The 22,874-nt window shown below is 48.6% G+C and overlaps 1 protein-coding gene across 1 annotated transcript in view; it reads left to right on the top strand.

The window, feature by feature from the left end:
* Window positions 1–19,908, top strand: part of VPS13D (vacuolar protein sorting 13 homolog D) — a 226,887-nt gene extending 206,979 nt beyond the window's left edge. Inside the window, 3 exon segments of the mRNA XM_032495223.1 lie at window positions 6,176–6,307; window positions 13,472–13,712; window positions 15,305–19,908. Coding sequence (XP_032351114.1) covers window positions 6,176–6,307; window positions 13,472–13,712; window positions 15,305–15,436 — 505 coding nt within the window. The 3' untranslated portion in view covers window positions 15,437–19,908.
* The last annotated feature ends 2,966 nt before the right edge of the window (window positions 19,909–22,874 follow it).

The following is a 22,874-nucleotide window of genomic DNA, read 5'->3' on the forward strand; positions in this document are numbered from 1 at the left end:
ATAATTTTCTTGGTTCAAGATTTATCGCAGCCAGAGCTCAGTGGTTATTATTAAACCTGTGGATGGAACACTGTCTCGTGAGTAGGTTCTAGAAAGTGGAATTCTGTTTGTCATGGAACTATAGGGAAGAATGTCTCATGCGAACTGAGCCAAGCTTTAGAGGTCTCCATCCTCCAGTAGAGTCTCCTCTGATCACAGTTTGCGCCGAAAGGGGTAAAATCTGTGGAAAAGAAGTGCTTTTCCACTTGGTCTTTGAAAGTGGAAACAGTAGTGGAGTGGGGGGCTGCAGGTCAGAGGTCAGGTGTTGCCCGGAGCCCAGCAGGCTTCGTGAACATCCACACACTGCACTGCAAACGAAGTTTTAACCAATTCATACACCCTAGTGCAGGAGGTACTGTTTAGATAGACTGTTGAGTTCCTTTTAGAGAACTGACAAATGTTTGCCTGGACCATTCAGTCAAGAATTCTGGTATCTCCTAGCTGTCATCCATTACCAAGTAGTATTTGAAGAGAGAGTCCGGGTTGACCTTCTGTTCTCAGCCTAATTGCCTGTGCTCAGTTGAGCACAGTAGATATTGGTAAAATATTTAATTAAAACAAAAGTCTGCAACACTCACATAAAGTAAATGCAAGCACAGCCCATCGCTTTGTTGGGGTCAGTACACGCAGCCTCTACGGAAGATGGCAGTCATCAGTTGAGTAAACATTCCGTTACCCTAGGAAGTCACACGTTTGACACACACACTTTCTCCTCATTTACCGATTGTTTTGGAACCTCTCTTGGTTGATAGACACTGGCCATGACAGATTCCTCCACCGACGAATATCTGAACTCACTCTGGACAGGGGTGTGTGTCTGTGTACAACATCTGTCTTCAACTAATAGAGCTATGACATAGTTACTCATCATATAAGCGGAGAACAAATAGTGGCTGGCCATCCGTTGACCCTCAGGCTGAAAGGCAGGATCAGCCGAGTGGATGGAATTGGTTAGATCTCCTGTGTCACCTTGTTTGGATTTATTGTTGCTTAAAGAAAATGACAGAGATTGTTTTCATTACCCCGGCCTCTGGTTTGGGCCTCCAGCACACGTCAGACGGCAGCGGCCAGATGCAGGCTCATTCTGAGCGGCTCTCGCGAGGTGGATGGGTATCTGCAGTGTATCAGCCACTGTATCAGCAGCCCCGTCCCCGGGGGGAGCCGTCCGCGCTGCACAGCCGGCTCCCTGACATTTTCCTGGAGTTCAAAGCTCAAGTTCGCTTGGTGCTGACATTTTGGATTAGCTGGTTGACTGGAAGGCCTGCTTCTTTCTATACACTGTGAAATTCATAAACCGCAGCAGCCGAGGGCTTAAAATGGCCGACGAGCCCCCAGCTGGCAGCAATTAAGTCCACCACAGACCTCTGGCTAAACAAAGGTTTGTGGAGGCAGAGTTGCTGCATATGCACTAAACAGACTCATGCTGTAAACTCCCCTTTGTGTTGAGTGTTAGTGAAGGTTGCTGTCAGCTAATGAGAGGTGAGTGGGCGTGGTTTCGCCACCTCTTGTTTAATGATCTGCTGTCCCCAGGATTGTGGTACCAAGACCCTGCCCAAGAAGCAGCACATCTTGACAGTGAAGGTGATCATGAGAAAAGGAGCCAAAGGCAGCCTGGGGAAGCCAGAGGATGGTCCGAGGACGGTCTGCAGCGATGGGTGGGGGTAGTGTGGAAGTTGATCTTTCTGCTCTGGCGCCTGTGGGCAGGCTCCACGTCTTCCCCACTTTTTTTGACAGACTCCTTTATGCTTTGGGTTGAAAGGACAAGGGAAGCATGAAGAGAGAACAGGATGCTGTTTTATACCCCTTCAAGCAGCAAAAATTTAAGAGGCTGGGCCAGTGCTATGTAATACCCGATTTAAATCAAAGTTAATTTAAATTAAAATTTTAAAATTCAGTTCCTTAGGCACACTGGCCACATTTCAAATGCTCAAGAGCCACACATGGCCAGTGGCTGTGTCCTGGACAATACCAGGTGCTGGAAAGTATATAGATTACTAGGCTCTCTGAAATGCATTATTGGTGGGAGCATAAATTGGCTCAGCCACTCTGAAGACAATTGGAATTATCTCGTTAGGTGAATACTCATGCCCTGTGATCCAGCAGACACCTAGATATGTACCCAAAGAAACTCTTTCCCAGGGTCACTGGGAGACAGGTACAGGGATGTACACAGCATCGTTTGTAGTAGAAAGACCTGGAAACAACCCACGTGCCAGCAACAGAAGATGAGTGAATGATGGTATATTCATACCCTGGAATAATTTTAAGCCAGTACAATAAATGAATTACAGCAGCACACAAAAGAATGGCTGAATCTTAGCAATATGACTTCAAGGAGGAAGAAGCAAGTCCCAAAACGTAAAAAGGCAGTGCCATCCTTTTTCAAAAGCTCCAAACAGTGAAAACCAAAGAATGTAACAGGACCATACCAGAGCATACTTAGAAATGTGATAAGACTACGTGCAGAAGAAAAGTAAGGAGATGATAAATATGAGATTCAGAAGTGGCTATCTCAGAAGAGGGACGAGGGGAGGGGGGAGCGGCAGAGGACCACACAGAGAGATTCAAGTTATGGTCAAACAATGGGGTTTTCGTGCTAGGGATAGTGGTTTCACAGATGTTTATTATATCATTTAAAATAAATAGAAGGCCAGTGATGATAGTGGGCCCTGAACTGAGGATAATGATGAGTCTAGCCCTAAAGTCCAGTTTAGAACAGAAAGGAAGAGCCCTTTCCTCCCTGAGGCGCACAGGCTCGCTGGAACACACGTGACAGTGCTTCAGGACAGTCACTTAAAAGGGGTCACACTCTGTTACTGAACCACAGAGTGACAAAGGTAGGGTTGCTGTCACATACAGTCACACTGGTTTCAAAGGGCTGTTTGAATTTTTAGTGCCGCCATCAGTATGTGAAGAAAACAGTTCCATCACACAGGCCTGCAATGAAGAATATCACTTTAGACTTTTTACTGGCTTAAGTTTGGGTCTAAATTTGTTCACATCAATGGCTTTCACCCCCATGCTCCCCAACCTCCAACTTGGACCTCAGAAGTTAACATTTTAGTTGAGTTTTGGAGAAGGAAAAGCAGCTTTCGGGTACCAACAGTGCTGAAGTAGTACAGGATTGTGGGGAGAATTCCTTTAACCCAGCTTTCTGTTTCTAATAAGAGTATGTCTAAATCACCCCTTCTGGAAGTAGTCCCTGTAAGCACAAGACTACAAGAGAGACGACGTTTCCTTTTATGGCAGAGTTGAGCTGTCTGCTGTGTCTGTGTGAACGGTGAGCCTTGAATGCCACAGTGAATGCCTCCAGGCAGCAGTATCTGAACACTGTGCCCAGGCTTCCTGTGGCGTGTGTTTGATCACAGAGTGAGGACCTTGGAAATAGGAAGATAGTTTGCAGTCTATTGGGAAGACAGACAAGAAAAGAAACTTAACAAATAGGCAGGGCATACCCACGAGGGAGCATCTCTGCTCCGGTATGCCCTGGTGTTTGGGTGGGCTTGTAGTCCGTAAGTTAGAAGATGATGCATTGGGAGGGGAGATTGGATCTCTGAACTTCAGGGAAGGTCTTGAGGGAGGCCTCTGAGTCAAGAAATGGCTGTGTGCACCAGAGAGCTATTGGACGATGTGACAGCGTGGGGTACGCTTACTTACACTCGCAGCTGTTCCGTGGTGATTACCGGACGTGGCTCCCCAGAGCTCGGGTCCAGAGGCAAGCCGCCCCCCTCGGCTGCTCTGGCTTCCCTGGATTGCCCCAGAGGAGGTTAGGGCTCTTAAGAAGTTTTCTCTTACTTGGGAGCATGTTTCTCCTGCATTGGGTGCTGATGGAAAGATTGCTACTACTTCTCAGGAAAATACATGTCAACAGAGACGTGAATGTCACGTCTTTGCCTCCGTGACCCTTCCTTTGTTTTGATCGGTGGACTGGACAGGCACACCCCTGACCTTTCCGCCAGGAAGCTGGGATGCTGGCTGGTTCACGTGTTAGTTCGACTTTGTTGACTTTCAGATCTGTAGTCTATTATCTCTCCACCAAAGTTTGCATATCACCTTTCCTTTTTAGCTCCATAGTCAAAATGGCCTTTATATCGCCTCCCTCCCTGCCCCAAATGCATCCAGTCATGTATTCAACTAATATTTATTCTCTCTACCACGAACCCAGGATAGCAGCAAAATTCCTCTTCTCATGGAGCTGACATTACAGATGGGGAGCCAAGCAATAAGCAGAGGTTTTATCTAAGTGGGATGTGAAGCAAATGTATTTTGAGCATGTGACCAACTTTATCTAACTTGTTTTTGAAAGGGTCATTCTCGTTGCTGTGAGAATGAATAAGAGTGCAAACAGAAAGAACTAGAAGACTTGTAACAATCCATTACAAATCACTCACAGTTAAGGGAGATGGAGAAATAGTTGGACTGGGGGTAAATGTGGGAGCCAAGCCTACAGACACTCCCCTCCCCCGCAGTAGACTGTGGACGATGTCAGGAATGAACCTGACATTGAAAGACAAGGAGGAGCAGGCCTGGCCCAACCTCGGAGGGGCCCCTGAGCTTCGGCCGCATTGCCCGAGCCTCTTCCAGGGGCTTCATGGGTGACACAATAGTACCTTGAGGAAAAGATACCCTTTTGGTCTGTCCTGGACAGTGTTTGGAATGAGAGTAGATGTTTCACTGGACGAGGAGATAAGAACAGGGCTCAGCTGCCTGGAAAAAGTACACCGAGCTGCTTCCCCTTCGTTTGTCTCCCAGCATCCTTAAAACAGCAGTTGTTCAGCTTCTCCGCTGATGGGTTAACAGCGGCATCCAGGCCTGCCCTCCCTACTGTCAGTCAGTTGTTGGGATCCAAATAGCCAGCAGTGGACCGAAGTCCTGAAGAAAGAATCAAGGCATACTGAACTTTGTAAAAATTATCCCTGGATTTCTGGGTTTTCTAGCCTTATCAAACATTGCCCACGTCTGGGGCTCGAGACAACACGGCCCGATGGGCTGAGCACCGACGTGGGTCCGGGAGGGCTTTGCAGTCGTGCCAGTTATGCAGCTAACCCATGGCGTGGCCCGTGGCACATTTCTGACAGTTTCTGTCTGTATTTCCACCCTGATTTGCCCAGCAGGCACTTTCTGCCCTTGTAAGTAAGTCTCTCACTACTGTGAGCACGTGATTCCGGAGTGCTGATTCAGTATGTGAGCCTCGTTCTCTCCTTTAGATATGTCTAGAGAGGGGTGTTTTCCTTCAATGGAATCCAGGAACAAATAATGAAAAGTACACCAAGTCCAAGGCCGAGGACAGAGCAGGCACACTCTTATCAGTCATCTGAAATATGCACAGCCTTTCCAAAACAAATATGGACTCCTGTTTCTAGGAAAACACCAAAAAGTACTTATCAACTACCCTGTATATGGTTTGTGGAAAAAGACAACATCAGCCTACCCTGAAAGCCACAGCAAAGCAGATTCCTCTGGGCAGCCGACAGCCGGGGGCCATGAGTGAGAGCCGCTGCAGAATCCCAGGCTGCGGCCTGGGACCAGTCCACGGAGTCTTTCTTCTGCCTCCTCCGGTTACTGTGTCCCTCACTCTGTACCCAGGCAGCTGAGCTCATCCTAGAAGAAGCTGAGAATCTCGGTGTGTTCTGACTAATGCCCAAAATCCCTCACTCTTCCTCCTGACCCTTTACAAACCCAGACGTGCCCATCCCCAGGACATTCCTAGAAAAACAGGGTGTGGCCACGTGGAAGTCTGGTGTTAACACACTGACAAGAGCCACCATTGGGGGCCAGCCTGTCTGTCAAGCACAGGCTTGATGGGCACGATTTTATTTGATTTTCACAGCAGTCCTGTGAAGTAGGTGTCATCGTCCTCTTTTACAGAGAAAACTGGAACCGAGGGGTTGAGGAAATTAACTGACTTATCCATGATCCATAGCTAGAAAATGGGAAAGACAAGGCTTATGTTCAAAATTGAAGTCTTCAACCACTGTCTTCTAGTGTGTTCACAGATAACACTGCAGGTTTCATTCTGATCATTGGATTTAGAGCATGTTCTGTGTCAAGTGGTGCTTTCGTCTTGGATGAAGAAGGAAGGGAAATCATTTTAATGTTTACACTTAACCTCTGCTTTTTGTCCGCGTGCCCCCAGGACTCAAGCACAGAGGGTACGGAAGCCACGTTGCTGCGCAGGGCCCCAGGGCCTGCTCCCCCGCTATTCTGAGAGCCAGGCAGAGGGGCAGGAGCAGCTCTTCAAGCTCACAGACGACATACAGGACGAGTTGTAAGTTGGAGTCGTGGGAAACCAGCCCTTCCGATTCACCACGTTGTCTTTTCTGTCTTTGAGAAGTTTCTGTCTGATCCGAGTATCACCCTGATTCTCAGACCCTGGAACTGGTCAAGATCCCTTGGCCCAAATGTTTCATAGGTTAGATATAACAGTGGTTCTCAAACTGAGTTCCGTAGCAGGACCTTCATGTTGATAATCTCTTTCTAATCAGTTCAAAGAGAGTAGATGAAATGTATTCAATTGAAAGGGTTTTTTTTCCTGTAAATTTTCCCTAACCTTTGGCGCTGTATTGTTTGCTGCAGAATGCTAGTGACACAGAACAGATAAACGACAAATGACGAGGAGCTGAAAATTTTGGAAGCGCAAGTTTCTTAAGGTTGTTTTGCTACTCATTTGAATGTGGAGCCTTATCCACCTGGGCTCTTGTTACATTCTCAGCTAGTGAAGCCCTTCCTAGTTGATCTGGCAGAATTCAGTGTATCACTATTTCGGGTTATTCTACAGAGACTCTTAGCATAGAATGCTCTGTAGCCTAAATAGATGTTAGAGCCACCGGTCCACATAAAGCACTTGGTCGCACCTGGTAAGTAGCAAAATGCTAGTTTAATTTCTTTCAGTGCTTATTTATCTTTGTTGAGATGAAGCAAGCTAGGGCGGGCTCAGAGGGCCGTGAATGTGTTTTGGTCAGTGGAGGAGTGTCTGAGTGGAGGGTGGATCCCAGGTTAGCCTTCGGTGTGACTGTTGGAGGGCGTGCTAAGCTGCCCTCGTCTCACAGTTCTGTAGCAATATGTGAATGGGGTATCAGAAGGCACATCCGGAATTCATTTGTTGCTTGCCGCATAGGATGACATCTTCCTGAGTGTATTTTTTGCAACCCAAACTCCCTGCCATGTTATTGGAAGGTCTCTCAGTGGCGGAGGTGGATTACATGGTCAAGTCAGCTCAGGCTGCCATAACAAAACACCATAGACTGAGTGGCTTAAATGACGAAAAATTATTTCTCGTAGTCTTGAGGCTGGGATGTCCGAGATCAAGGTGCCAGCTGATTTGGCTGCTGGTGAAGGCGCTCTTCCTGGCTTGCAGGTGGCCGCCTTCTGACTGTGCCCCAACATGGCAGAGAGAGAGAGAAAGGGAGCAAGATCTCTGGTGTCTCCTGTAAGGACACTAATCCTATAGAACCAGGCCCCACTCTCACGACCTTGTTTAACCTTAATTACTTCCTTTCCCCAGATAGCCACATTGGGGTGAGGGCTTCAGCATAGGAATTTGGTGGGGACATAACTCTGTCCACAGCATACGTCTGTCTGCTCTTTTAGTCCAGCCTCAGCTGTGGCCATCATTCCAATACCCAGAATCCCAGCACTTCACTCCAGGGAGGACTTCATATTCCTGCCGGCCATGGGGTGAAGATTTGGTGCCATGACTGCCCTTTATATCACTTTGGTGATGAAACTTTTAACCTTTGGATCAGAGGCCCAGAGTCATTCCTCAGGTCTAGCAGGGCATGGTGAGGGGTCTACTCAGATGGCAGCTCCACGAGGGCCAGTTTTGTCGGTTCCGTTCACTGGAGAGCCTTCAGTACGTGAAACGGTGCCTGGCACACACTAGGCACTCAACAAATACTTGTTGAATGAATGGTGGTTAGATAGTTACTGTATATTGTGCGTTTAATTTTATTACACACTCACCCTATTCAAGTTGAACCATCTCTGGTCCTTGTGAAATTCATTTTCAACAGCATGACACATGCCAGAAACACAGGGAGAAATTGTGTAGCACAGCTAAACATAGGGTTGCTCCCAATGAAACACTTGCCCTGAAAACAGAGCCAGAAGGCTAAAAACCAGAATCAAAGAGAAGTCAGTGAAATAGATTTCATGAAACTTGAAATTCACATGAACTAGGAAAAGATATTGGCATGAATGACTTTTGACTCTGAAGATGAAAACCATGTGTCTCTACCCAGGTTTGTGGGCTAAATCTTGTCAGTGAATGTTGCAGGGGGCACATGAACGTGGCCTTCCTCAGTGTACAACAAAGAAGTGATGGGGGAACTGGCAAGTGTTCCTCTGAAGTATCCTCAGTTGTCAGGCTGGGTCTTCACGGTGACGTGAACGTTCGAGGTATCACTTTGCAAGAAAGGGGTTTTCAGGAAAAGCACAGGAGTGCCATGTTATACCCCTGACTTTTATCCTGGAGTTGTAATTAAAAGCATGTTTAAAGACCTAATTATTTGCATATTTTCCTCCAGAGTTAACCCCTTAAAAGGGTCTTTAATACCTTGCTCTACTGTTCTAACTAAATGTTTCCACATTTTTTTCCAGTTAGACTCACTGTTTCACTTCTGGAAAATATTGTGTAATTGCTTCCTGATGTAGCGAAAACCCCACAAAGTCCCAGTGCCGTGGTTACTTCAACTTTGTTCTCCGAAATCAAGTTTCATTTTTTAACATTGTACTTAATTAATTAGTATTAAAAAGATAGTTACTGACATATGATTAAAGGTCTGGGCAGCTGAAACGGCTTCAGTTTCAAATGAATCAAATATTTCTCGGATATGTTGCAGAATTACCACCGCTTTCCATTTTTCTTCATTTCGGTTCTGATATGGATCCTGGGTTAAGATGATGTTGAAGTGAAATTTGTTCTAGCCATTAAATTAACTTTTCTCCGTAACTAATATCTAATCTGTAGCCGGGAATGTCATTTTTCATTAAAAAAAAAAAAGAAAAATACCTATTTTATTTTCAGTGCACCATCACAGACCAAGCACGAGGGCGGCTCTTGCTTTACCTTTTCAAAAGAGGTGCTTATGAGCCAGGCGTGTTATCCAGCTAGCCACCCTGACATACTGTTCTCTGGAGTTTATTTGACAATTGGATTGTATTTTTAAAATATTACATTTATGGGCTGGGTTTTTTTAGATGTTATTTAATGCTTTAATAAAGAAGCTCTATCACAATTTTAAGTAATACTTTAAATGCATTTAATAAATGTATTTAAATACGATTGATTTCCTTTGAAATCCTAAACATTTTATTTTATGCGTTTAAAGTTGGCGTTCTTAGAAAGGGATTTGGGCCTCCCAAGAATGTCAAAGTGGGGGTCCACGATCGAAAAACAGCCCGGAACTCCTGTTGTAAGTGGAAATTGGAAGCCTTTCTAGATGTTTGAAATTTTAAAATATTCATTATTGTTAATTAGTTTTTAGTATTGTGACAGTGCTCACACAAGAAGAGTCCTTTTCCTTTAGAGAAATATGCTGGTATATTTACAAATGAAAGGAAAAGGAATGAATTAACAGCAACAATTAAAAACCCTTGAGGGGCAGCAGGACCTGGGAAGTGGCTGCAAACAACAGGGTTCCTTATACAAGACTTTGAAGGTGATGCTTGCCTTTCGGGGAATGTTGAAAGTCACCACTGTGAAGCCACCTGAGTCTAGTCAGCATCTTGGAAGCTCTCACTGGGTCCCTGGGCCACTTGATCTGAGCCGAGCCTGGCGGCTCCCTGGTCCCTTTGGGTTGTGTTCTCATCTCCATCTGTTCTAATGTGCTCCCTCCACTTTCTTTTCTTTATTGAGGTTTTTTTTTTGTTTGTTTTTTTTTTTTAAATACAGAAAAGTCTAAAAGGGAAAACAAAATAGACTATAAACCCACCAGCCAGATTAGTCCTTTCTCTTTTGGATGAAATAAACTCATGTCCGTAGTTAGCAAATTCAAAGAATGCAGAAAGAAATAAAATCAAAAGTAAAATTCTTCTTTCTTGCCCCCTTTGTAAACAGCTGTTTATGCTATTTTATATCTTGTCTATCCTTCTTGAGAAATTGCAGATAGAGATAGAAATCAGAAAAATTTTTGAGCACAGGTTATAGTGTTGATTCTAATAGCATATAATTATAAATAAAAACCTATGGTAATATACAGTCTCAAAACAGAAACAAAAGATCAGGCCTTTGAAGGAGTGAGATAGAATTTATTGGCTTCCATTTTCTAAACCAGGAAATAATTTGTCAATAACTATTGACACATAGGAAATTGGACATTCTTTGATATGACACTAAATTAAAACTTTCATTTGGTAGACTATCTGACTACTCTGATAAAAGTTAATGGCTTGCTAAATCTTTAGTAAGTTGAATCAAGACTTCTGAGAGAATTCTCTAACTTCACCACTGGGCAGAACACATCCAACACCCAGAGGTGCTTGTGTGCTGGCAAATCCCATTGGACCCTGCAGTGTTAAATTCATTGTTATTTTCTGAGACTCCCTAATACAGGAATTTATTGAATCCTACTATGCGCCAGGACAAGTAAGAAATTTGCTCTTTGTTCAACAAGTTCACAGTCTAGCAGGGCAAGCAGACAATACATGTGATTACTTTTAAAATAGAAGCGTGAGCCGTATGTTAGGGGGACCACGAGGGGAAGTGATTAATGTGTGCCTAGAAAGCCCAGGAAGGCTGTGGGCCATTGACCTGGTCCTGCAGGACGAGGAGAAGAGAGAAAGGCTCGTCCGTGGGGAGAGCGCTGGGCAGAGGCTCCAGTGGGGTCAGGAGAGGAGGCGGCGTTTCAGGAGGAGTCAAGTCAGTCACGTGTGGTGGTGGCACATGTGGGAGGGAAGGAACGAGTCAGAGAACTGGAAAGGTGGGTTCCAGGGCCCGACTCTGAGAGCCTCAACGACCACACTGGGTTTGCTTCTCCTGTAGGCAGTGGTGAGATTCTGAAGAGGATCCCATTCTAAATGACGTGCTAAAAATGTGATTTTGACAACAACAGAGAATTGGATCAGAGCTGGGGAGACTGGAGGCAGGAGACCACTTAGGAGGCCCTGGGAGTGATCCAGGTACAGGGAGGGAGGCCCGAGCACAGACAGGTGCAGAGGAAGAGCAGAGAGGTGTCAGGATGTGGCATCCGTGCAGTCACTAGACTGACCAGAATCTGAGTGAAAGGAGGGTTGAGGAGGACTCTCGGGCTGCTTGCCTGTTTGGTTGCATGGAGACACCGTCAACCCTTGCCCAGCTAAACAGGTTCTCCCTGCTTGACCCGCATTTCCTCCTCCGTGCAGAGCATTTTCCAGTAGAGCATCTCGGCTTGGAGCCCCGCTTCCCCGCTCCCACCACCCTTCCGCCTGGATTGGAAGTTGTTCTGGCCCAGTTGAGGACTTGCCCCATCTGTGGCATCTTGGAAGGGAGTCTATTTTAAAGCCTATAAAGGAGATCCAGTATGGAAAGGACATGAATGATGTCAGCCACTCGGCCAGGGTGTGAACGCAGTGGCCTGGGTGGAAGGGCCTTGGCCCTTTTAGAGGCTGTGCGTAAGCGGGTGCCCACAGGGCGAGAGCTGGGTCGTGGGGGTTAGAAGTGCCCCTCCTGTGCTGGACCGGAGGGAAGAAAGCAGCCTCAACTGGATTTTTAATGCACATCCTGCCCTCGCCCTCATTTCAGTGGCCAGCTTTGGTGATCTCCCTCGAGAGCTCATCACAGCCTCCGTGACCACGTGCCTCGTCCACCTGTGCTCAGAAGGCATAGGATATTTTCAGCTTTTAAGCTGGTTTCCCAGCAAGTGCTAGCTGGCCCTGGGATGCTTCCTCCCTGCCAGGAAGCTTTTTTCATCTCTGTCTGTCTTTCTGTCTCTCTGTCACCTCTTCTTCCCCTGGACCAGCTATTTTGGATTCCATTCAGTTTCCTCAAGTGACACTGTCAGAGCCCGGGATGTGGGAAAGTCTGTGCTAAGTGGCCTGAGCACCAAAAGCTGCTGGGGATTTCTAATTTCGGCATTGAGGCTTTACAAGTCTGCATTCTTGGCATTGCCAACCAGTTAGAATAGAACAATAAACCCCAATTTTTGTCATGTGAGGCTGTAATTAAAATAGCAGCTGGAACCAGGCAGATTTTTACTGAGTACTGAGGGGGTGGCCGACTCAGCGGTGGGTGCTCAGGGAGACCTGGGGGTGTAGGGTGTGGACCCCACCCTTACATCAACTTAGTCAGCTGAATACCTATCCAGGAAACAAAAAGAGAACAAATAAGAGCTTGGCAGTGCTCTGGAAGGTAAGCAATTAAGCATTCAAAAGCAGGGACAGGGTTTCCGGGCCGTTTTGTAGAGAATTTGGAACCAGTGGCTCCTCGGGCTGGGGAGGATTTAGACTGGGCGAGAGACAGGGTGTGTTCTGAACAGGGGCTGGCTAAGCCCGGAGGTGAGCAGGCCTGCTCCATCCCATCGGAATCTTGCGACCGCTGACCCTGGGTTCCTCTCAGGATGTCAAGTCCCAGGGGCCGGAGCCGGACCGCCAGCCTGTCATCAGCTCTTAGTATTCTCGCCGGCCCAACGTGGCCGCCCCATTGTGGGAGGCTGTCACAAGATGCGGTGGAGGCAGCCAGGCCCCGGGGAGCCGCCACCGCGGTTTCCAAGGGTCACTGCTCTTCATTCAGTAGCCCAGCAGAGAGGTTTGACGTGCATAAATTTCCACTTTAAATTGGGAGCTCTGGGAAGAAGAGGAGAGTGTTTTCGGAGTGGCCCTAAAGCCCCTAGAAGTAATGACTGAGAGTTATGAAAATCAAGATTACAGCTTTCTCTCACAAGGCACCTTCTAGCTGTTGGAGTTCTGAAAATACAGGGTGGCCTCACGCGTCTGTTCCCTGTCCCTGGAGGTGTTGAGCAGACTGAGCTGGAAAGGAGGAGACTTAGGTGTGTGCGTCGAGAACGCACGCCACCCTCTCCCATGGTCCAGTTTGGTGACCCCTTTCTTCCCACTGTCCCCCTCCCCCGCTGTCACCCCAGTGTCTGCTCTCCCCCATCCACCTTCCCACTGAACCTTCTCGCCCCTACTTCAGTCAGCATTTAAAGTGTTGTATTTTCTTCCTCTGTTCTGCCCAACAAGGCGTTGTTACACTTTTCCCTGAACCTCAGGCTGTGGAAGGAACACCATAAAATGCCTTCTCTAGTGACTGCAGGGGGTGGCATTTACGGAACCCCACTGACCTCACAGCAGCCCTGGGAGGCCAGCGTCACTTTGATTCCCGATTTACTAACGAGGTGGCAGAGGCTCAGAGCGCGTGAGCCTCCTGCCCACGGCCTAGTAAGTGAGGGAGCCCGGGCCCGAGGTTAGGCCTCTGGTCGGGCCCCGGGTGCCAGTCTCATCGCCCTCTCCCTCGCAGCTTCATCGCCGTGGAGAACACCGACAGCTACTGCGTGCTCATCTCCTCCAAGGCCGTGTACTTCCTGAAGAGCGGGGACTACGTGGACCGAGAGGCCATTTTCCTCGAGGTCAAGTACGACGACCTCTACCACTGCCTGGTTTCCAAAGACCACGGGAAGGTGTACGTGCAGGTGACCAAGAAGGCGGTGAACACAAGCAGCGGCGTGTCCATCCCCGGCCCGGCCCACCAGAAGCCCATGGTGAGTCCCGCGCGGCCCGCCTCTAGCTGCTTCGCTCCTCTGCAGGAAGAGGTTTCAGCATTTTAGGCTTAGGCTGGGCTGTGATTAACCCCCAGGGCCCTGCCGCTCAGTCCCACATGCAGAGGAGCTCCAGAGGAGCTCTGTGTGTGTCACAGGGGTGATGCCGCCCCCAGCGCTCCTCGTTCAGCCCTCGTGCCCCAGTTGCCCGTCCACATGGTGCGGGGCAGTAGTGCTTGCTCCGGGTTGGTTGTGAGGACCAGCTGACACGATGCACGGGGGGCTTGGTCCTACAGTGGAGGGGACTGACTCTTCGGCTCGACAACTCTTTGGCACGTCTAATCTAAGAAGGTGTCAGAGCGCGCGTCGGCCTGTTCGTTGTTCCCCTGCGTAACACTTGAAGCTGACTTGTTTTCTGTACAAAGAAGCAATTTCGGGTAGGCCCCACCCAGGGTAAAAGCTCAATAAATACTTGAAAATAAATTTATGGTTTTCCTCCAAAGGATGCAAGATATTGTCATGGCAGGACTTCTAAATAGCAACGTTCCTATTAATAACCAACATTCCTTAAGGGTGTACTACGTGCCAGGCTGGATGCTGAGGGCTTCTTACGCGTTGTTTGGTGTGGTACTGTCTTGGTCCCCACTTGACTGGTAAGGAGTTTTGGCGGGAACAGGTGACTTGCTCAAGGCTGTATGGTCAAGGAAGGGGCTGGAGTTCAAAGCCACGTGCCGTGCGACCCCAGAGCAGGTCAGAGGGACTGCTGACTCGGCAGAAGTGGGTGTGAGGAAACCCCGACTCCAGCCGTAGTCTAACTTGGTATTTTTTCATGAAACCCAGGGGTTAGTGTTGCTCATGTTCACCTGGTTCGTGAGGATTTCCAAGCCCACATCTGAGAGTGATGGGCCTGCTTGTCTGTGAGTCTTTCTACCGATCAGAAACAGCAACCAGACCGCTGGGCCTCTCTCCCTTGACCTTCTCCCTGCCCAGGAATGCGTTTGGGTTTGGTTTGGCTTGTGCAGCCTCCCCTGGGGTCATCGGCTTACGTGAGGGCTGTAGACTAATCGAGTTAACACCCGAAAGTCTGAGTATTTCCACAAGTTCCTTTCCGAGGTGGGGAGCCTGCCCAGCGGCACTCCCGCCCTTTCAAGGCGAGTGAGTGCTCTTGATAAGAAAGGCCTCAAGGCGTTTGTGTGATCCTTCCTCCCACTTTGACCCTTGCCAGACCTTAGACTGAATCCCCAGAGCACCGTCTTTGTTTTTGCTGTTTGTCTCGCCTCAGCTGATGTCGCCCCCTTGGAGCTGAAGCCCGTTCTCAGTTACAAGGAGTCCTAAAGCCAGGTGATTGTGGGTTGGATGCAGTCACCTGGGGAGTAAGTTTAAAGGTACAGATTCCAGGGATCCACGCCAGACCTCGAATCGGCACAACTAGGAGTAGGGCCTGGGAGTCCCATTTCTTAAAAGTGCATCTGTACGGTCTGGTCCACAGCCAGGCTGGGAGCTGCCGCCTGGATGAACATCAGCGGCCCGTGTCCTGGGATTCTGTTTGGTTCCGCACCTTGGGGGCAGGTTCCTCATTCTGTTCTGCTCTTCAGGTCCACGTGAAATCAGAGGTCCTCGCCGTCAAGTTATCACAAGAGATAAACTATGCAAAGAGCCTTTACTATGAACAGCAACTTATGTTAAGACTCAGTGAAAACCAAGACCAGTTGGAGCTGGACTCCTGAGAACCCCCAGCTGCTGGAGAGATGCTCCCTGACGCAGACCCCGAACCAATCTGGAGGAGAGGCCCGAGGGCTTGGCCTAAATTAGAGGAAACCGGAAGGTCTGGAGGATGATATCAAGGAATGAGGGAAAGGAAATACTGATGAGGGAGCACAGGTGGAACCATATTCATTTGTGGGGCAGGGGTTACTTTAGATTATGGGGAGGTAATTTTTAAAAGGTATTGGGTGAATAACGTTAAAAAAAAGTGTACTGAGATTAATCTAATTTTTAGATTGCCCTGTATTTTGTTAACATGTATATATGTACAACTGTGTGTTTGTAAATATATAGGAGCGTTGCTGAGCAGGGCCTGTGATGTGTGTAAAGGTATGTTAACTGTAAAGTAATACAAAACTATATTGGATCTTCTATTGCACTAAATCTACACGTCTAATTCAGGGTACTATCTGTCAAAAAAGGGATGTTTGAAAGTTGCAGAATGTTACGTCCTAATTTTGGAAAGGAGAGTGTTCCTAGGCAGGTGGACTGAGGCGAGATCCCAGGTACGTCAGCAGTGGTGCCGTTGAGCCCTGCGTTTGTCCAGGCTGGAGCAGCGCACAGAGGCTTCCAGAACCAGAGCCGGCCCTTAGAGAGGTCCAGGGCAGTGGCTCAGACGTATCTTTCATTTCTCACCCCCATTTTCAAGATCGCTCTTAGAGTGTCACAGATTATTTTCTGTCTGTCTATCTAGCTTTCACCTGCCCAGTCTTTCCAGACTTGGAGGTAAAACTCTGAGGTGTGTCCTGTTAATCTCATGCACACACACCAGCATTGTATGTTTTTCTGGGGTTATCATCACAGACGTCAGTTTGAAACATTTGTAGACTCTGGTAATTTAGAAGTGAAAAAAAAAAAAAAAGAATCCCATAGAAGAACTGTTTAACAAATCAAAAATCCACAAATTTATCCAAAATCCACGGTAAGAACGTTCTCCCTCCTGAGCAGTGGCAAAGGAGAAGCTCCCAGGACTTTCTCCTTTTTAATAAAGCCACCGGCAGACACCCAGCTCCACGGCCCTGAGGACACAGTGATAGTAACACCGGCACGAGAAGGGAGAGAGTCTTAGAAAAGGGAATGAAATCTGAGTATTAAAAAGCGGTTTTTGTAAGTTTTTCATGGAACCAAGATTCGGCCAAAACATCTCTTGTCCTTGGTTTTAAATTCCAGCCAGTAGCAAGGCCTGGAGTGAACGCCCTCTCCTCTCTGGGTCTTGTTTTGTTGTTTCTCTTCTCTGTAAGGAAGAACCAAGCTCGGGGAGGGTGGGGGGAGCCTCACTCTAGAATGAATGACTAGCCTTGTGATTTTTAAATTCTTATTCGATAAAGCTAATCAGTTTCTACAACCACGTCACACACAGCTGAGATCTGAAAGGACTCAGTGGGTCAGTGCACATGTGGAAGGTCGTGGTGTTTCTAACTCATAACCCAAATCCTTCCAAGACACAAATGAAGCTAATCTGCCTTTCTCTCCTGCTCCACGTGTGTCCACACGTGTGCAAAGGAGCAGGAAGGGAGCTTTAACACAAGTGCTTAGTGCTTTGGCTAAACAGTGTTTTCAAGGAGCATCTTGAACTCCAGAGTTTATGTCTGGTCTCCACTGAACTCTGAGTTCATGGATTGCAAGATTGAAACCTGGGCTTCAAAGGGTTGGGATGGATTTCTGGTGGGTCATCTTGCTGCCAGGTGCTGCCTCCCTGCCTCCTCCTCGTCGTCCTCACCAGCCCCCCGCCCTGCACCCCACAAGTTTGGCTCGTGGTTTTTGTCATCAGTAGCCCACTGCCTGAGATCATGATCTCCTAAAGATGGGACTCTCAGAAGGGTTGAATGCATCAGTGAGCCTTCCGTCACTTTCCGGAATGAAGTCACGTGGAATTGCCGTTGTGGACGGAGGAGCAGGGTGTGACTATAGAAGTCTGCCCTCGACCCAGCAGCACCGGCATCTCTGCAGCTCTGCCCGTGGGAGGTGGGCAGGGGACCGCGCCGTGGACAGTGCTCCAGCCAGGCGTTCAGGTGCCCGCCTCCGGCTCCTGAGGTTGATCCGCTCTCGAAGTGGTTGCTCATCTCCCGATGGCACAACCCCTCTCTGACACTTGCGCCTTAGAAGAGGCAGATGGTAATATGGGATCCAAAGACCCGTGGGGCGGGGTTGGGGGTGGGGACCAGCTAGGAGCTTCTCTGGCCCCCTCTGTGCTAGCAGCCCTCGTGCCGCGCCTGGTGATACGGTTTCAGGGGCTTTGGACATGGCTTTCTGGTTTGCCAGGAAAAAAGCCAAAGCTCTGGAGGAAGCAGGCCCGGCCCTAGCTCCTCGGAGGCCTCGTTTCCTTTTCGGTTGGTGTTTAGCCGGTGAGGCTTGAGACTCTGTGACGATCATTTCTTCCGATTTTCTTGCTGCCTCAAGTACACAGTTCCTCTCTGAGGAAACTAAAACAAATTGAACAAGGAGAAGCTGGGCGAGCAGAAAGCAAGCCATCTCGATCCCCTGGCCCAGCATAGCTGGCCCTGTCGCTGCCTCGCCGCACATCGGGGACCCGCCTCGGTGTGCAGACGGTTCCTGGGCCACCCTGTTTTTAGGCATCCTTTGTGCCTCAAAATACCACAGTAGCTGCTTGATAAAATTCTGAAAATGAAATGTCTGGGTCTCCACTCCGTTTACACTGCTCCCACCGCTGATCTGTTGAGACTCCTGAATCTGTTTCTCATATCAGAGTCGTTATTTTTCTTCCTGTGGAATAAAATGCTCTGTTGACTTCCAGACATGTTGTTTCCTTCTGGTTTCTTGCTGTTCCATAGATTCTAGAACCACCGCCAATGACAGATGCCAGACGTATTACCTCATTCGCAGTCGCACGCCGCCGTCCCCCTCACGCCAGGGAGGCGCCCCTGCCAGCCCTGCACCCGGGGCCCGGCTGCCCTTCCCGCGCATCCGCCAGGGCCAGGCTTTGTGCTGCTGCGCTCACCCCGCCGCTCTGAGGTGACCGGCCCAGGCCCTGGCCAGAGGGCCCACCTGGCAGGTTGTCACTTCTAAGAAGGGGACTTCAGGAGCAGCAGGTTTGGCAGTCACTTTGGACACATTAAGTTCAAGGTGCCTATTTGATATCACTGGACAGGCCAAGCAGGCAGGCGGGCCTTCGAGTCTGGAGTCCCAGAGATGAGTCCTGACCAAAGATGCAAGCCTGAGAGTCGGCCACAAGTGACAGCTGGAGCCTGCGTGAAATCCCCACAGCAGTGAGTGGGGGCAGCAAAGAAAAGAGGTCCCAGATCCGAGTCCTGGAGGTCCCCGAAGCTTAAGAGTTGAGGCAGACAGAGAGGAACAGCAAAGGAGACAAAGTGGCACCATCCAGAGACGGCTGTGACACCAGGAGGACGTGGGTCCTGGACGCCGGGTCCAGAAAGGTTTCTGAGAGGAGGGAGAGTAACTCTCAGATGCCGCTGGTGAGTGGGGTGTGGATCAGCAGTTACATTGTTAGATTCATAACATCAAGGTCCCTGGAGAACTTTCTAAGAGCAGTTTTGGGGTGCTGAGCGTAAAGGCTGGATTGAAGTAGATTCAAGAGAAAAATGGAGAGAAGTTGGAAAAATGAATGTGGACAACTCTCTGCAGTAACCTGGCCGTAAACGGAAGGAAGGAAGCGATGAGCGCTCCGAGAGAGAAGGCGTGATAATACTGCTGGCCAAGAAGGTGGGTGGATGTGGTGGAAGCTGCAGGAGATTCTCTGTGTCTTCTGTTTTCCCAGGGAGCTCAGCAGAGAGGGAGTCCAGGGCAGGAGGGGATGGAGATTTGGAGAGAAGGGAGAAGGCATAAGACAGTCATTTAGCATAATAGGGAAGTGAACAGACCAGAGGGGGACAGGATGTCTGCCAGGCAACACGTGGGCCCATTTGAGGTTGGTGATCATGAACTTAAAGTGAGACCAGGCGTCCGGTGGTCGTTTTCTCCAGCCAGATTCAGCTGCGCGGTTCACCGTGGAATAGGCCGAGAATTAGATTTAATCAGGAAATGCTCCCCCTGCCCCATTCAAATACTCCATCCACCATTGCCCATTTGCCCCCAACAAGTGCTAGTCAGAACAAAGTGTCAAACAGGAATCCAACCGCTTAGAAAAGGGAGGGGCTGCATCTTCCAAACCGAAGCGCAGCATCTGAAGATCGTGCCTCTTGTGAGTGGGCGAGGCCCGCGAGGTGAGGCGTACACCCCTAAATGAGGGCACAGCTAGAATATTTCCGGGGCCCCTGGGACAGGGGGACATGTCTGAGGACAAGCCATCCCAGCACTGCAGGATGTGAATCTGACCATCTTTTCGTTCGTTTGGAGGAGTTTAAGTCAGGAGCGGCTGCTGAATTACAGCAAAGGCCCTTCCGGCATCCGCTGTTATAACCATACTGTTCCCTCTCCTTTAACACGTTGATCACCCCCTGTGGATCGGGTGCCCCTGAGGAAACACAACTGGTACCCAGATTTGGGTGCCCTGGTGACCAAGGCGTTAATGTTTTTTAAGTGTAATCCGTTGTGTTGATAGATTTCCCCGTTAGCACCACCCCTCGGTCCCTGGAGAAAACCCTATTTGCTCATCATCTGTTAATTACTCTTTTGCTACATTTCCTAGTTCTCAGTGTTTTGAGTCTTTGCACCTTTAATAGTGAGAGGGGTCTCTAATTTTCCCTTTTCATAGTATCTAAATCAAATTTTAGAATTAAAATTACGCTGCCTTCATACAATGGATTGGGGAACTTTCCACCATTTGCTGTGGCTTGCAGTACTTAAATTACATTAGAATTTCCTGCACTAGTTTTTAAAAGTTAGATGAAAGTAGGCTGCAAACGCATCGGGTTCTAGAATCCTTTTCTGTGTTTCCCTTTAACCATCTCCCTGCCTCGTCCTCTGCTAACTGAACTAGCTAGTCACGTCTCCCTGCGCGTCACAGGTCGGTTTCGGTAGCATATTTAGTTTTTAAAAATCCTCCAGTTCTCTTAGGTTTCTAAAATTTGTTGCTACACATCTGCATGTATTCTCTTAAAGATTATTTTAATGCCTCCTGTATCTGGTTATTTCTCCTTCCTCATTCCTAATCTTGCATAGTTTTACTTTTCTTTTTTTTCCATAACTAAGTTTTTGAGGAAGTTATTGTTCTTTTCAAAGGAACAGTTTGGGGTTTGTTTCTCTTTGCTTCTGGTTTTTATTATTCGGTTGACTACACCTTTAATCTTTTGTTCCCCCTACCTGGCTTGTTTTATCTTTACTGTTCTTTTCTTGCTTTCTAAGAAAAGTATTTAGGTTTTTGGTGTTTTGGGGTTTTTTTTTTTCCACCTTTCCTCTTGAATAATGATGACATTTTAGGGTTATTTTTTTCCTAAATACAGCGTTGTCCCATAGATTCTGGTATTAAGTATTCTTTAATTGCCTCTTGTGCAGTCTTTACTTTTGATTTCTTCTTTCATCTAAGAGCTACCTAGGAATCTGTTTGTAATTTCTAAATATTAAGAAACACTTATCCTCCCTAAATTAGCTATTTTGAATTTTATTGGATTATAATCAGCAAATGTAACCTGAAGTTTGTCTACATTTAAAAAAAAAGTCTGTTGTGGTTTTCTTTTTGTCCAAGTACTTGATTAGTTTTTATAAATGTTCCATGAGCTTATGAAACAAAAATGTATTCCCTTTCAGGCACATAAAGAAAGATGGATAGGTGGGTAGGTAGAAAGATGGACAGACGGACAGACAGACAGACTCATAGATAGAAGCTTATAGACTGTGTTAATCCAATCCTGTATGAGTTTACTTATTTTCTGTGAGAGAGCCCTGACCTGCATCTTCAAGTGGCCAGAGCAGCGATTTCTCCGTCCTCCGGAGCATCAGTAAGTGCTTAAAGTAAACGAAGTGAGGACAGAGGAGAGAGAAGAAAACACAGCGCCGTAATTAAGCGGCCTCCAGGTAATCCAGTTGGAACTTTAGAAGGACTTGGTGCTGGAGCAATGGCCCCACAGAGCTGCGCCCCTTCGCCCGCCCACTTTGTGCTCCTAAGACGAGCCAGGCCGTGTTCTCCCACAGTCCTCACCCAGGCAGCACGCCCAGTGTCAACAGTGCCCGGGGGGTCGTGAAACTTCACACCTCATGCTTATTCTGGTCCAACTCAAAAGCACAAAAAAGTCACGGGTGCGTCTTACTTTGGAGGAAATGTGCGGATCTAGACCAACTGGACGCTTGGAAACCCTGGACAAGGGAGCCCCAGGAAGAGTTGGGGAGAGGCCAGGGTGGAGGTGCTGACATGACTCCCAGGGCAGCTTTCGGGGTGGGGGGGGGCGGGGAGGCCTGCCTGTGGGGCATTTCTTCCTAAGGCACTTAACTTCAGGGGGACATGGAGACTTCTGGGGAGTTGGGCCACGCCTGCAGAAAGACAGCTCTCCACTCTGCTCCATGGTTTGTCCACAGAGACCCCCCCATCCCTGGGTGTTCCTAGAAAACACGGGTGACTCTGGTTCCAGAGTCATTAGGCCTCTGTCCCTCCGACAACAGGGAGGCGTAGCCAGCCTTGCCGTGAGCATCCCCGGGGGCCAGCCAGGCTCAGTACTGGGTGCCAAGGATGCGCAGTGAGTAGGGTGGCAACTGTCACTGCCCTCAGTGGGCTACTGGACGTTCGGTGGGGCAGGAAAGCTTCACTGGGGAAGGGGCAGGTAGTCTATTCTAGAAGGGCTGAGAGGATGAGTGAGGCAAAGAGGGAGGGGCCGTGCACATGTGACACCCGGAGGCGAGGTGCCGCTCCGCAGACTGGGGACCAGAATCCCCAGACCGGCCGCAGTGCATGGAGGTGAGGCTGCAGAGCCAGGGCCGGGGCTGGTCGTGTCGGACTTTGCAAACTATGTAGGAAGAGTTTTAAGCCGAGAATTTCACTGTAAGATGGGCATCTCCACAAACACCTCTCTGGCTGCAAATTGGAGGAGGGGAAGAATGAGTGACGGGAGGAGGCTGCCGCAGTCGTCCAGGTGAGAAGTGATGGCAGCGTGGACCAGGGGCGGGCAGCGGCGACGCAGAGGCATGTAGACCGGGGTATGTTTTCACGGAAAGGTCGGTGAGACAGGAGGACTGGTCTAATGTAGAGGGGTTAGGGGAAAAGGCGCTGTTAAGGGCCGTTCCCAGGTTTCCGGCTTAAACAGCCGGGTGACCTGTGATGTGATTACATGATGGGAGAACACTGGAGGAAGAGCCGGGTGTGTATGGCTGGTGTCCATTTACTGACAGTTGCATATTTGTTGAAGGTCAGATGAATCAATGATTGTCTTAGGTTACGGGCACTCAGTTTGCGATGTCAGTGACCTGTTAAGCGGAGGTGGTAACTAGGCACTTCAGAACCGGACAAAGCGGCTTGCGGGCGTGCAGTGTGTGGCATGATGGGAGCCCATTCGA

Source organism: Camelus ferus, chromosome 13 (genome assembly GCF_009834535.1).
Source record: "Camelus ferus isolate YT-003-E chromosome 13, BCGSAC_Cfer_1.0, whole genome shotgun sequence".
Lineage (NCBI taxonomy): Eukaryota > Metazoa > Chordata > Mammalia > Artiodactyla > Camelidae > Camelus > Camelus ferus.